The following is a 16,538-nucleotide window of genomic DNA, read 5'->3' on the forward strand; positions in this document are numbered from 1 at the left end:
ATTTCAAATAAATTTTAAAATCATTTTAATGTTGGTCATTCACATTCCGTCCCTTCTTTTGCATCCTTTCTTTAATGATGCTATTTCACCATTTTTTATACATTATGTAATTTTTGTCCAATGGCAAGTTGTCCTGCAGCGAATTAGCCATGGCAAATTGTCCCGGGCAAGTTTTCCTAGACCCCACAGGGCTCCTATTGATGTTGATGGAATAAAATACACATTCTATTGACAGAGCCAATTCAAAAATCAAGAGAGACAGCAAATATAATTAGTTTAAGATTTAAGTCCTTGGCAACATTGTTGCTTGATTTTAAGAGAATAATCATTTTCTTATATCTCATGCTTGATAAAGCGAAAGTTTATACACAATAATCAATTCTAAAAAATTTTCATATAATTTGGCAAAAAGCACAATCTCATTTTTGCCCAAACTGATCAAATCTTGAAGTTGTTTTTATTGAAAGAAACAAACTCTATAAGTTTAGTTAAAGTAAATAATAATTTCTTCAAAATCATTTGTATCTTTTCAAGTTCAGAATCATCTAGTGAGCACATTCCAGATATAATTCCTGGCATCTTGATTTGAAGCAGCGTTTCTCAACCTTGGGAACTTGAAGGTGTGTGCACTTCAATTCCCAGAAGCAAATTATCTTCTGGTTCCTATGGTTGAGAAACATTACAAGATCAAATAATCCCTGACTTTTGTTTATCAGTGTCCTAACTCAAGAATCAGAACAGACAAACACTGGGCTAAAAAGACTAATAATGTCATCTGATATAAAGGAGTTTTCCATTGGACCAAATTTAACTTTAAAATACAAATAATAAGTGTTATACACAACCAAGCTAACTAGCCAAACCTCTAGAATTTACTAACAATTTTGTTTAAAATAATAAATTATTTCTTATGGACAGTCTGGGTAATTTTTGCTGATTATTACATTGAGATTAACATGATTAATTGACTATTTCAATCCACTAACAGCTTCAATTAAAGAGATGGCTATATTGTGAACTTTTCAGATTTGACACACTAAACATTTTCAGGGATGCCTCAAAATCTGAGGAAGATGCAGCACTTGTCTAAGTTAATTTAATTTTTATCCTGAACTGTATTTTGCATTAAATTATATATATATATATATATATATATATATATATATATATATATATATATATATATATATATATATATATATATATATATATATATATATATATATATATATATATATATATATATATATATATATATATATATATATATATATATATAATCTGTGAGACAGCACTTCTATCCTAGATATACTGTTGAAGGGAGCATTCATAAGCATAAGAAATATAACAGCTCTATTTGTAATATATGTGTAAGGTTCAGATTCAATGAACAAGCACAACTTTCTAACAACCCATGAAATTAAAAAGATTTTGCAGAAGTCTATATGATGTTAACAGTTATTGCAATTAATCTTTTATAGTTGCTTCCACAACCTACAATATTTGTAATTTTTACTGCTGCTCTTTTAAAGCTCTTATTTAGGTTTTCAGTCCAATATGAAAACCGGTAATGACTCATACAGCAGTGGTTAAGAAGGAAATAGTTAAAGGTTAAACTTAACTAATATTAGCCTTCATAAATGAACAATTTAACACCACTTTTCCCTATCTTACTTCATCACTGTACTAACTTAACAATTCATTTTTATTTATTTTTTTTAAAAAATGGGCCTAACTTTTAATTGCAAAATACATGGGAAGAGCTATTCCTTCAAACAGCAAATTTCATCAACTGCTGCTATTGCAAGGGTAACGGGGCAGTATAGAAATGTGATAAATAAATAGTCCTTTTTCTTCAGACCAAGTTGCCTCCTCAAGAGCAACTTGAAGAACCTGAGAAGTGACTGGCTATAAAGTAAAAATCAAAAACTGCACATTCCATTTACAGTATAGCCTTTATTGTCATTGTACATCATGTATACAACAAAATGGGTTAGACAAACAAGTGCTTTTGTTTGTACAGTCTGGATTAATTTAGACTACTTGTATATTTAACCATGCATTTGCAGAATTGTTTACAGATTATGTTTAAAGACCATAGCTATAACTAACATATTCTGCAATTTAATCTGGGCAATTTTTTGGGGGGTCTTGTCCTACTGGACTCACGTGGGCAGTAATGAATAAACTTTGCCTGCTGATCTATGAAAGCACAGAATACTATGTAAGTCTGCCATTTTCCTCTACGATAACCAATAACCATGAGCTTAGTAAGCAGGGAATATGGTAGTGGGGAATTGGTATTTTTGAACCATAGTTCTAAATTTACAAGAAGTTGAATATAATAAAATGCAACATAAAACTATCCAGGTATCTTATTTCTCAGGATAATTGTTTGATGAGAAATACAAGGCAGATGTATATTAATTTATAAGTCAAACTCTGAATGGTATGAACAGCTGTATAATAGATCTAATTACTGAGGAAGACAGTGCTGGAAGCCATATACTAGAGAATTTAACTAGGATCCCTGCATTGAGCAGTGGATTCAACAGACTTTCAGCTCCACATGTCACTGGATTCATCTGTTACACCTTCAACTCCCAAGAATTCTCATGGAGAGGCAATTCAAATAACCTTAAAGAAATATAACCAATAAACACAAAACATATTACTGAAAATAGGAATATCAATTCTGTTCCAAAAGTCTAAAGAAATTACAAAAAGAGGTAATTGTTCAAAATTTTAAAAATAGTTTAACGTGGTGATTAACTATCATCCATATTTTAGCAAATGCAAAGCATTTTAGTCTATTAAAATTTAAATCCTCAAATGGCTTACTTTCCCACTTCTACTTTGTGTTCTAACTCTTATATTAGTAATCTGAGAAAATATGTGTCCTGACCTGCCTAATGGGAATCTTATTTTGTGATATTTTTAGGTATTCTTGCTGATAAAAGGAAGCGTCAATTCAATGATCTAGGAAGATGCATTTATTAGTATTAAAAGAAACAGTATAATTATCAATTCTATACAGATTTTTCCTTCAGTGATTAGCAACCATACATGACAGACTACAATCTTAAGGACAACAGTGCCAATTTCAATATTTGTTTTCAGATAAACTGGCTTGTTTGATGAATTTCAGCTATCGAAAAATTAAACCAGAAACAGACCTCCTTGCAAGCTTATTTAATGTTTAAAATATTTATAACTTGCTGTTTCTCATGTGCTGAATGTGGCTTTCAATTACCAAACCAAGTACATCCTAAGCCTGCAGTTTATGTAGTTTATGAATGCAAGCATACATGTGCCAGGTTGGCCCCTTTCCCAAAACTGTACAAATGGAATCACCATCTCCATAGCAACAAGCTCTCAGAGTACTTTGAATCAATATTCCTGCACTGAGAGAACACATATTAATATAAAGTCCAGGTTCTGGCAGATCTTCATGGATTCTTTAAGACCAAACCTATATCAAATTGCTCGTAAATCAAATTAAATTTATGAGACTAATTTAATTCTACACAATGAGCAGAATACACGGAGAAAAAAATCCCACAGGAGACAATCAAGTTTTATTAAGTTGATTCCCATTCAAAATTTTGGTTATATAATGCAAGCCTTCAATTGCCATGAAAAAGGCATTGGTATAATTATTACGCAGAATTAAAAATACAAAGGACTAAGTCTTTTGCCTGTGATAAATTTTAAGATATATATTTTTAAAAAGGTTATGACTGTTCTTGATCATGCCTAATATTTAATCCCCCAAATAAAGTTCCCCTTCCCTCTCTTCATGGTATACATAATGAAGATAAAATGAAATACAGAAGTCAAATTAAACATAATTTCCCATGCGGCTAACAACTCCCAGAACAATCTAGGGCCTTAAACCAACATTTAAAATACTTTTTAATAACCTGGTTTCTTCCAAAGCTGATTATCATAGTTTAGATGAACAAGAATTTGTTTATTGGAGATACAAGTTGACGGATGCATTAATACAAAGGAAAAAAAGAAACATTGCAGAGTAAGGAGTTTGTTCATTTCTTAAATTAATCAGACTAACTAAAGACTCTTAAATATACTCTATAAAGGTGTTTGAGCAACAATTCACAGAGCTCTTTTTGTATAGAGCATTTTTGGCTCAGGAATAAAACACATGACTGGAAAAAATAATATGGAGAAAAATCATAACAAACCTTAAAACAAGGATTCCATCCATCAGAAAATCCATAAATTGGTTGAGTTAAACCTGCTGACAATCCACATGGGCAATTCAATACCAACTGGTATTGAATCAATGTTCTGGATAATGTTATACAAGCACTATTCATTTGTTTGTATTATTGAAAACAGTTCTACACAAGACTTTAGGGAATATATTTTGTTGCATTTTGTTTGGAAGGAATGGAGAACAAGAAATCCTTCCTGCACCATACTCAAGCACATAGTTTCTGCAATCAACATGAATATGAACATCAAATATGTGATGTGCTTCTATGAATTAGGATACAAACCATTCAGCTAGTGCTTTGTTCAACCAGGAAAACTACAAACGTATCAGCGTTACACTGCTTACCACAATAAGCTAAGCACAAGTGTGAATTATAGAAGAGTATCTTTCTAACATCTGTATACATGATCATAAAAACCAATACATATTCCCAAATTTCTAAGTAGTTTTAAAGTCGACATGGTAATTATGTTTATTTCAGGAAATGATAGCACAGGTACAATTACTGTATAAAACATGGAACCTTAGACACATTCTTATACAGTAATTACACCTATTCTTATTTACCACTAGAATGGAATAAGCTACAAAATAAAGCTCGACATTTTTTAAAAAAGTATTTGATGGAGACAAACAAAGTAGCATTTGTACCCAAAATGTCAGCAGTTTACAAGCTCTTTTCTTTTGCCTGTTCTGAAAAGCGAAATAGCCTTGCCGGGTGTTAATTTTCAAAGAGTTAGCTTTGAACAAAAAGAAAAAGAAGCACAATAAAATTATTGTAGCATAATCCATGTTTCCCCAACCTACTATCCACACATGACCTAGAGGGCACCAGTTTGGTGTAGTAGACTTTGGTGGACTTTTATCTACTACATCAAATATCTCTCCAGCAAGTTTAACCATATTTAAGTCATTGGTCTTGAAGATGCACTCGGAAAGGATGCTTTGTGATCTTGTTTTAATATATAAGATGTGAGTTTCTGCCAACATGATATGTTTTACAGATTTTTGTTATATTTTATTATGGTTCCATCACTTCAAACGGGTCCTGAAAGCCTTGCCTGCAGTCCTCAAAGAGATTCTTCAAAAGTTGCTGCCATATTTTAATTCTTCATGCAAAAGAAAGTGAACATTATTAAACTCATGGGAAATAACCATTAGAATTATGTGGATCTTTAAAAACAATGTTCCACTCTAACTGTCAGATTAGATCAGCTACTTGACTGTGATCTGATTGATAACAGGAGTTCTGTGCCTATGGAGCATAAAAGCCTTCAATATTTCATCAAAAGTTAAATGTGAAGTGCATGTTCACAATTGCCTCTGCTTACCTTTCTTCCCTTTCTCTTTTTTGCTTTCGTGCATGACGATCCATGACACTTGTTTTGGTTCTTGTCTTTTTCCAGGAGTAGTAAAACTTTACCAAGCTTGCTATTGATTTGTCAGGAAGCTGGGGAACACAAAATAACTATTGACAAAAGTACAAATAGCGATAATGTGCCCAATACTGATGCTTCTGAGCTATGATCTAGTATGAGCAGAAGCTGGCAATTTCAAAGAGAGCATCCTATAGCTTTCAGGGAATTCATCTGCAACTCTGCTTATTTTTTATTCTAGACCATTTTGTGTGTGAATTCTATAACAAAATAAAATATATGGTACAGATAGTCCTCGACTTATAAGAGTTCATTTATAGTGACCACTCATAGTGGTGGTAGGATTTAATTTTTTTTACTGCCGGTTCTGTGGGTGTGGCTTGGCTTGGTGGGAGTGACAGCAGAAGGATACTGCAAAATCCTGATTCCCTCCCCACTCCAGGGCAAGGATACTGTAAAATTCCCATTCCCTCCCCACCCCACTAACCTGCTTTCCAGCTTGGTTCTCCTGTGCAGGGCAACAGAAGAAAACCTCAGCTGGGACTCCAATCAACTGGGACTCCGGAGGCAGTGAATAGATGGGGGCAGGGCCAGCCAGAGATGGTATTTTCCGGTCCTCCGAAGTAATCAACATTTCTGCTACCAGTTCGCTAGAACCGGTCAGAACTGGCTGAATACCCTACATCTGATTCAGAGTTATAATTTGCACTGAAAAAAGTGACTATTACTGTTTTTCACACTTATGACTGTTGGGCATCCCATGGTCACATATTCAAAATTCAGATACTCGGCAACTGTCTCATATTTATGACTTTCCCAGAATCACGTGATCCCCTTTTGTGACCTTCTGACAAGCAAAGCCAATGGGGAACCCAGATTCACTTAACAATCATGTTACTAAGCTCAGCAGTAATTCACTTAACAACTGTGACAAGAAATGTTGCAAAATGGAGCAAAACTCACTTAACAAATGTCTCACTTAGCAACAGAAATTTGGGGCTCAATTGAGGTCATAAGTCGAGGACTACATGTAGTAGATGCTGAACAAGAAGCACACGTACATAAATGCAAACTCTCAAGATTCCCACAGGATAAAAGAACTAGGATGAAGCTTCTGAAGACATGAATCATCTGAAACTTTGCTACAATAGCTGATCAGTAAGACTGCTGTCTCATCTTATGCATCCTTAATTTTGGTCCTTCTTTCTTTCATGTTTCATCTTTGCTTTACACCTGATAGATGGGAGACATGGCAATTGCCTACTTGACATTCTGCACATTCCAATTCTAGGAATTTTGGCTCCTAAGTCATTTCCAATACATACAGTGCTAAGTATTGATGACAAATATAGGTTAAAAAAAAAGGTAAAGGAGTCCCTGCGGATATTACTCCGATAATCAATGCTGACTATAGTGGGTGGTGCTCATCCCCATTTCAAGGCTATTGAGCCAGCACCAACCAAAGACATTTCGGCGGTCATGTGGCCATCATGACTTCGTGGCGTGCTTTCAGCCAAAAAGCCCAGTGTCTTAACCGCTGAGCTGATGTGCTTCCTCAGGCAAATGTAGACATTATGACAAACAAAAGTAACTGTTAAACAATAAAAAGCAAGTAAAGGCATGTCTCAGAGAGAATATCTGCTGCTTCCACTTCATTTATCTTCCAGACCATGATTTGCAGGACTGCCTGAATTCAATTACTACTTGCTTGTCCAGAAAGTTGTACTGGGAAAGAAAAATACTAGAAGAGTAATCCAGTATGCAATAGTTTTCTTTCTAGTGACCAAGAAATCGGATTTTTATTTGGAATGTGTTAAGTGGAGTGCCATAAGACATTCCTTTTCTTCCAATAACATCATTTCTTTCCAAAAAAAGTCTACATAGACCTAACTCTTATAACAAAAATATTTTATGCCATAAGATTATTTCCTGCCTATTAAAGGACTAGCTGTATGCTATCAGAAGGCAAATCAGCAGTAGAATCATAGGTCATGTCATAGAATCACAGGGATGGAAGGGGTAATTTAGACCATGGAATCCAAAGATGCACAGAGTTTCAAATCAAATTATCCTCAAAAGAAGGACAGCTTAGTCTTGAATAAGACTGTTTTATGGATATCAGAAGCACAATTCTTTAACTCTTTAAAACATTAAATAACCCCGAACAAACCAATTTGCTGGTTTGAAGAACTGGAAAAAGTCCTTAAAGGTAGAGTACTAAATGAGATGTCTTGGCCACAAAAAGAGGAAACGTGGTTATTTAATCCAATTAACAGCTTGCAATTACAAGTGTGCCCCTTAAACTTCAGAGATTATCAATATACAACAGTTTATTCTTTAAATATCTTCATATAAAAAGAGATCTGGAGGAAAGAGAATGTTTTCAGTGCTTCTGTCACTCAGATGATAAAGATAGGATTAAATGCAAGTAAAACTGATATTTAAACATCTCAAACTTCTACCACCTTCTGAGTTTTATCTCAGAAAATTGCTTAATCCGGCCTGCTGCTAAGGTTTTCAGCTATACAAACATATATGGCGCTATATTCTGAAAATATGGAATCTTTTGACAGACAATTACTGCAAAACTCTCCACGTACTGTTGATTTTACAATAATTTGACATTATTTGCCCTCTATTAAAGATCTACAAAAATTGATAATGAAATGGTCCTTTATATTGCTAATATGCAGACACTATTTATTGTGTACAATGAGAAGTTTCTAATATACCACATTATCATCTCCCAAATTCACTCAGCCCCATTTTTTTTCCTGGCTATCATCAATACTGGGTGCTTGCATTCTGAACTTTGTAAATAATAAACAAGGATAACATGAAAGATACATGTATTTGGATAATAAAAGCTCATCATTAAAGTATATTTTAACTCCCTCATTTGTTTTTAAGACCTTTGCACTTGCAATCTCATACTCTTGACGATCCTTACCATTTGCTGAATTCGATGAAAAGTTTTCCCATGGAAACTGAAAGCTTGTTCAAACAATACTTTGTCTTCAACTGTCCATTCATCTGGGAAGGGGGTGAAGTTGGGTAAATCTGCCAGAGATTTCTCGATGTTATGTTTGTGCCAAAACAGCATCCCAAGAGCCTGTGATGGGGGAAGATGGAGCAAAAAGAAAAGCCCATAATTAAAGGAAAATAGTATGGCATGTTTACATTTAAAATAGGCAATCATAGCACAGGTTTTAGTGGTCTGGTCTGTTTTAGATACTTCCCAATTGTTCTCTGCGACAACAGCCACACACCACATTCTTAATACAAAGAAAACTACAGTGAAGAAGGAAGTAACACAGAGATTATCACTTAATATCACTTGTGAATTTGTAGACGTAGGACTCTTTATAAGCACATTACAATGCTTTGTTTTGAAGTGATGAATAATACAGAACACTTCAATCTAGAAATGCTGCAAAAAACACAAAAGGGTCTGAATGCTGTGAAGAATGCTTTCTCCTCCACCAGTGCATTATTGTATGGTGAGTATCCATGGACTTTTTGTGTGTGCGATGTCTTGAGGCCACTGGTGCAAATTACTGCATCATTTTGACATCATTCTGATTAGGAACATTAAATCTACAGCGGATAAAGAAGTAGACATCATCACTTAGTTGTTAATCTGCAACTTAATAGTATAATGTAGTGTATGAAATAGCCCCCTACAATTTGAATTTAAGAAAAATGGATATTCTGTGAGACTGAATGACCACTTTTGCAAAAAAAAGTAATTAATCCATAAACTAACCAAGAAATATTTTTGTTCTATATTATTTTATCTAGTTAATTAAGAGAAATACTATTCTGTTTCATCGGGCTATTTTTGAGAAGTGTGAATAAAGGATACCTGGAAACCCCACTCCATTCTAAATTTTAACCTAATTTCAAAAGTCTGTTAGTTCCTGTACAGAGCAGCACAAAAAGATAGCTCTATTTTAGTGCACAACAGTTTCTGCAAATCTATTTAATTCTGCAAATCAATGAATTTATATGAAAAGGGGCTACTTATTTAAATAAAATTAAGCAGACATTCAGGCTTACTCAAGTAAAATTTTCTACTTCAATCAATAGCTAAAGTATTTAGCTGAACAATTCTTACTTTCTGCAGTCATATAGAAAATCCAGATACCCTTAAAATTTTGACACAGATACATCAAAGTGAAATGATAACTCTGCCATTGGAGTTTCCCAGTCCTCCAAACCAATTTTGTTATGAAGGGAAGGGAAGATTATTGAGAAGCCCGTCCTTTTTGAAACACTGGAAAATGACCCAAATAAAGGGCCTGTAATTCCATGTTCTATGAGGCATGCCTTACTGGATATATGAAAAGGGTAGGATCCTTCCGGTGACTAATTATATGTAGAATACTTGCAATAAATCACGCTAAGAAAATGCCAAGATGGAAACTCCCTAGATGTTCAACAATGACAACATAATGACGTGGATAGGGTGACACATTTTTTAAAGCAATAATGTTTCCTTTCCTTCCATTTTCTTTAGACAGATTTAAAAGTTGAAAAATAAAGGAATTCAGATTCATCTAAGGCTAATTTCTTTTAACTGTGTTGTCTGAATTATAATATGTTATTGTATCAGACTCAGAAAACATACTACAGTGGACCAACTTTTGTTCAACTATAGCTTGCAATATGCCTTACCACTGACCATACTGATTAAAGTTGTTGCTTTTATGTCTGGAGGGACACAGGGGCAAGCAAACATTTTGTAGCCAAGAGCTGTGTTGCTTTAGTGGAAAGTGTTTGGGGACCACATGTTGATAGATGTTAAGGTCAATATGTGAGAAAATGCTCTTCACTTCTGTTCCCTCAGTCAGTCCACAAATAAACAATAACACGTATCACATTTGTCCATCTACTGACCTGTTGATCCTTCCATTATCTTTCACCCTCCCTTACCATCTATTTTGTTATTCTACTCTTACACACAAACCCCAGTACTTTCCTGACCCCACATTAGAACTCCTACATGAGACATAAGCTCCAACTCAGAGTGAGGAAAACAGAACAGCTGGCAAGAAAAACAAAAAGGCTAAAAAGAAGCACCTCCAAGTATATTAGTGCATTGCCTAAAAACTTCCAACCTTTATGTGTTAGAGATTCATTTAGACTGTTGAGAACACATGATGGGCATTCTCACAAAGTCATGAATATGGTGAGTTGAGCCAATCCTAGAGCACCCATACAGAAGGCAAACCAAACAATGCAAATCCAGTGGGGTCTTTGCAATCTCTGAAGTCAATGAAATTCTTCTGAGCTCTAAGTGAATGCATTACTGCAAATATAACATTAGGCTGGCGGTTTGCTGAATGCAATTCATTATTTTTTAATTAAAAGAAAATTAGAGAAGGGCAGGAGATTGATAACAGCTGTACATTCCTTTAAGTAAGGTCATAGGTGAGTTGGACTATCTATAACTTAAAGTGTGTGGCATTAGAGCAACACAAAATTGATGGTCTGTAATTGGGCACACTTGGGCCTGGCTGCCAGCTTGCTCTTCCTTCACCTTTCAACAACACAATGTTCCCGGGGCAGAGAAGCACGCAATAGCTTTTCCTTCCATCTGAAACCCACTTGGTTTCCAAACATATGAAGACTGTTCTTAAAACCTAGGGCATGATCTGCTTAAGAAATAGAAGATTATTCATTCTCCCTCACAACATAAATAGGTTTAGGTCTGTTAAGAAATCTTCTTTGGAAATTTTCTATAGAAAGTATTTTCAAACCTCAGAAGTGACTCTAGCCCAGTGATGGTGAAACTTTTCGGCAACTTTTTTGGAAGAGGACCTCCCCAGGCCACATGCACACCCCTGAAAATGAACTTCTGGTTTCTGGTGCGCATATACGCACCAGCCAGCTAATCTTCCAGGTTTCTGACATGCATGCATGCGCAACAATCAGCTGGTCAGCACGCATGCTCACGCAGGAAAACAGTAGACCAGCTCTTACAGTTTCCGGCACTGCCGCACGCACAAAGGTCAGATGATTGTTGCGCATGCATGCGTACCAGAAACCCAGATGAAGAACAGGCAATGCCATGTGTGCCAGGCAACATGGCTCTGCATGCGACTTCGGGCATGCGTGCCATAGGTTCACCATCACAACTCTAGCCATTGCTTTGTTTATTTCATGCTACAGTTGCAAGAAAAAGTATGTGAACCCCTTGGGATTACGTGGAGTTTTGCATGAATTGGTCATAAAATGTGCTCTGAACTTCATCTAAGTCACAACAATAGAAAAACATAGTCTGCTGAAAATAATACTACACAAACATTAGATGTTGCCATGGTTTAATTGAACATAACATGTAAACATTCACAGTGCAGGGAGGAAAAAGTATGTGAACCATTGGACTTAATAACTGGTTGACCCTCCTTTGGCAGCGATAACCTCAACCAAACGTTTCCTGTAATTGCAGATCAGACCTGCACAACGATCTGGAGCAATTTTGGACCACTCCTCTTCACAAAACGGTTTCAGTGTAGCAATATTCTTCAGATGTCTGGTGTGAATCTCTCTCTTAAGGTCATGCCACAGCATTTCAATCGGGTTGAGGTCAGGACTCTGACTGGGCCACTCCAGAAGGCGTATTCTGTGCTGTTGAAGCCATTTTTTTGTTGAATTACTTGTATGCTTTGGGTCATTGTCCTGTTGCATCACCCATCCTCTGCGGAGCTTCAGTTGGCAGACAGATGGTCGTACGTTTTCCTGCAAAATGTCTTGATAAACTCTGGAATTCATTTTCCCATCAATGACAACAATCCGTCTAGGCCCTGAGGCAGCAAAGCAGCCCCAAACCATGATGCTCCCTCTGCCATGTTTACAGTGGGGATGAGGTTTTGATGTTGGTGTGCTGTGCCTTTTTTTCTCCACACATAGTGTTGTGTGTTTTTCCCAAGCAACTCAATTTTGGTTTCATCTGTCCACAGCATATTTTGCCAGTCGTGCTTAGATGAAGTTCAGAATACATTTTATGACCAATTCATGCAAAACCCCACGTAATCCCAAGGGGTTCACATACTTTTTCTTGCAACTGTACATCTGATCAGGTGGTTTATTTCATGCTACTTCTGATCAGGCAGGCATTAAAAATTCTAATTTGACATTTTTAAGAAATCTAAAATGAACATTCCATTTAGAATAATTCTCTGCATTTATCTGGGAGGTGCATATTTTTTATTATTATTCAGAAATAAATATAAGGAGTCTGTGTTTAGACATAAAATCATCATTCAGCTTCTGCTGCACAACTGGCCTTGTCTTTGGCTGTCTCTTTTATTTTATCCCGGAAGAACTCATTTAGTTTCTGCATATATGTTTTAATCAAGATTTCTGTGTAAGAATCCAGCTTGACATTTTGAATAGGCAGAATTAAAATGACTGCATGAAGTTCTATATATGCAAATATCACACACACTAAAAATACAGTAACATGGTTAATAAAAATCACCTAGAGCCAAAATCAACATATTGAAAGTCTCTATAGCTACTTCTGCTTTTCTTTTACATCATATTTTGTATTTACTGAAAATAATAAACCAAGTTGTCAAAAAAAAAAACCACCTCTATCCCATCTGGAGAAGGGGAGAGAACACATTTAAACATTTGCCAACTGTTTATTACCTGTTCCATGTTGTACCCATGTTTTTCTTTTGCAATAGCAATGTATTCATCCACTGAGAAGAGAAAATAAAAATAAAAATTAGAAAAACAAATCTATAAAGAAAAAAATTGCTTATCACATTGTAAAGGTAATAATTACATTTAGATAATAAAATCTTTGGAAAGCTTAAAAACTATGGCTATAGCTCCAAAATCAAATACTTGAAGTCAACTTATAACTTGTCTTATTTAGAATTTGTTAACCAAGGGTTTCCAGTTTGAAGATGCTATAAAGATGATAATAATAATAATAATAATAATAATAATAATAATAATAATAATAATAATAATAATAATAATAATAATAATAATAATATTGAATTTATTAGCCGCTCCCTTTCCAGGCAGGACTCGGGGCGGCGTACACTAGAACATATAAAACATAACACGTGTGTACAAACACATAAACATACATATATACAAAGACATACATGTACGGAGGAGGTAATAAATTACAACATTTAGACAATTAAAACCATTAACATACCCCAATAATAAAACCCAATATACAATAAAAATTTAAAATTTAAAAGACAGTCGGGGAATACGAAAAAATTACGGTTGAGCCAGGCCAGATAATTGAAAAAGGTGGGTCTTCAACTGTACACGGAAGGAGCGGAGATCGGAAATAATCCTGATGTCACGGGGGAGGTCATTCCACAGGGCTGGGCCCATCACAGAGAAGGCTCTGCTCCTGGGTGTCGCCCCCCGACACTGTTTGGTGGACGGCACCCGGAGAAGTCCCTCTCTGTGTGAGCGAATTGGTCATAGGGATGTGTGGGGCAGGATGCGATCCTGCATGTAACTAGGTCCTGAGCCATGAAGCGCTTTAAAGATCATAATCAAAACCTTGAAACGCACTCGGTAGACCACAGGAAGCCAGTGCAGCTCGCGCAGGAGAGGTGTTACAGGGGAGTATCTAGTCCTCCCCATAATCACCCACGCGGCCGCGTTCTGGACCAACTGTAGTCTCCGAGTGCATCTCAAGGGAAGCCCCATGTAGAGAGCATTGCAGTAGTCCAGGCGAGACGTCACTAGCGCATGGGTGACTGTGCGTAGGGCATCCCGGTCCAATAAGGGGCGCAATTAGCGCATCAGGAGGACCTGATGGAACGCCCCCCTTGCCACGGCTGTTACATGGTCATCCATGGACAGCCGGGCATCTAGGAGGACGCCCAAATTGCGCACCTGTTCCATGGGGGCTAGTTGCATGCCCCCAATGGCCAGAGATGGAAGCACCTGGTTGAACCGGGGGGCCGGAAGCCACAGCCACTCCGTCTTGGAAGGGTTGAGTTTTAGTCGGTTGCCATCCATCCAGACCCGTATGGCCTCCAAACACCGGGACATCATTTCGACGGCCTCATTGGGGTGGTTCGGGGTGGAAATGTATAGCTGAGTATCATCAGCGTACAGATGATATCCCACCCCAAAACCACGGATGATCTCGCCCAGCGGTTTCATGTATGTGTTGAACAGGAGAGGCGAGAGCACCGATCCCTGTGGCACTCCACATGTGAGTGACCTCCGGGTCGAACTCTGCTCCCCTGCCAACACACGTTGCGTCCGGTCAGAGAGGTAGGAGCCAAACCACGGTAAAACGGTGCCCCTGACTCCCAACCCCTCTAGCCGGTGCAACAAGATACCATGGTCGATGGTATCGAACGCCGCCGAGAGATCTAATAGGACCAGGATAGAGGAACAACCCCTATCTCTGGCCCTCCAGAGATCATCAACCAATGCGACCAAGGCCGTCTCCGTGCTGTGCCCGGGACGGAAGCCGGACTGGCGCAGGTCTAGATAATCATTTTCCTCCAGGTGACGTGGGAACTGCTGTACCACCACACTCTCTACAACCTTCGCTAAAAAAGGAAGGTTTGAGACTGGACGATAATTGACTAGGTCCGTTGGGTCCAGGGAAGGCTTCTTGAGCAGGGGCCTCACCACCGCCTCTTTCAAGGCGGCCGGTAGAGACCCCTCACCCAACGAGGCATTCACTAGGCCCAGGAGCCAGTCGCGCGTAACCTCCCAGGATGCCAGTACAAGCCAGGAGGGACACGGGTCCAATAAACATGTGGTGGGTCGCAGACGTCCACGCAACCTGTCCAAATCCTCGATGGCAACCGAGTCAAACTCCTCCCAAAGCGGTCCCTCAAGACTCGCCACGGGCGTCTCTACTGGACCACTGAAAGGGGCCCATCCCATCCGGATTTGAGCGACTTTGTCCTGTAGATATTTCCCAAACTCCTCTGCTCTGCCCTGTAAAGGGGCTTCCCGCGGTCTCTCAGACAAGAGGGAGCGAGTCACCCGAAACAGGGCGGCAGGGCGGTTATCTGCGGACGCAATAAGAGCAGCGCAATGTTGACGTTTGGCCGCTCTTAATGCCACAAGGTACGTCCTCAGATAGGCTCGTCCCTGTGCTCGGTCAAATTCGGAACGGGAGGATCTCCAACGACTCTCTAGGCGTCTCTTGTGGCGTTTCATCACCCTTAGCTCCTCGGTGAACCAAGGGGCCAGGGTGGTTCGTCGCCGCAGGAGAGGCCGCAAAGGCGCCACCCGGTCTAGGGCCCCGGTAGTCGCACTATTCCATGCGTCTACCAGGTCCTCCACTCGGGGGCGGGTCAAGTCCACAGGAGGTGGCCCAAGCTCCGTCTGGAACCTATCTGGTTCCATCAGGCGCTTGGGGCGGAACCATCTAATACCTTCCGGTTCCGCCTCCCCGCAGCGGGGGGTAGCACCAGGGAAGTCAAGCCGGAGAAGTGAGTGATCTGACCATGACAGGGGAATAATAGTTGGATCCCCTATTCCCAGATCACTCGTCCACTGGCCAGAGACAAAGACAAGGTCCAGCGTGTGGCCTCCCTCGTGAGTAGGGCCCTGAATTAATTGGGTCAGGTCCATGGCTGTCATGGAAGCCATGAACTCCCGAACCCCCTCAGATGCTTCTCCCATCGACGGCAGGTTAAAGTCCCCCATCACTAAAAGTTTGGGGGTCTCAACCGCCACCGATGAGATCAGCTCGAGGAGTTCAGGCAGGGCCGCTGATGTATAGCGAGGAGCCAGGTATACTATCAGCAGGCCCAACTGCCTCCCAGGGCCCCATCTCACGACAAGGGACTCACACCCGGATGTCTGCGGCACCGTGAACTCTCTCGGCTCCAAGTCTTCCCGGATAATCACTGCTACCCCACCGCCCCTTCCCTGGGCCCGAGGCTGGTGAAATGCTT

General features: G+C 38.6%; 1 protein-coding gene across 2 annotated transcripts in view; it reads right to left on the reverse strand.

Annotated features, from left to right (window-relative positions):
- RCOR1 (REST corepressor 1) overlaps nucleotides 1-16,538 on the reverse strand; it is a 172,913-nt gene that overhangs the window by 37,029 nt on the left and 119,346 nt on the right. For both annotated transcript variants that reach the window (XM_081956201.1, XM_081956200.1), the window contains exons 4-6: nucleotides 13,276-13,328; nucleotides 8,567-8,728; nucleotides 5,572-5,690 (exon numbers count right to left, since the gene is read on the reverse strand). In XM_081956201.1, the coding sequence (XP_081812327.1) occupies nucleotides 5,572-5,690; nucleotides 8,567-8,728; nucleotides 13,276-13,328 (334 nt within the window). The remainder of the gene's footprint in view (nucleotides 1-5,571; nucleotides 5,691-8,566; nucleotides 8,729-13,275; nucleotides 13,329-16,538) is intronic.

This window comes from Natrix helvetica, assembly GCF_964273705.1.
Source record: "Natrix helvetica genome assembly, chromosome: 1".
In the NCBI taxonomy this organism is placed as follows: domain Eukaryota; kingdom Metazoa; phylum Chordata; class Lepidosauria; order Squamata; family Natricidae; genus Natrix; species Natrix helvetica.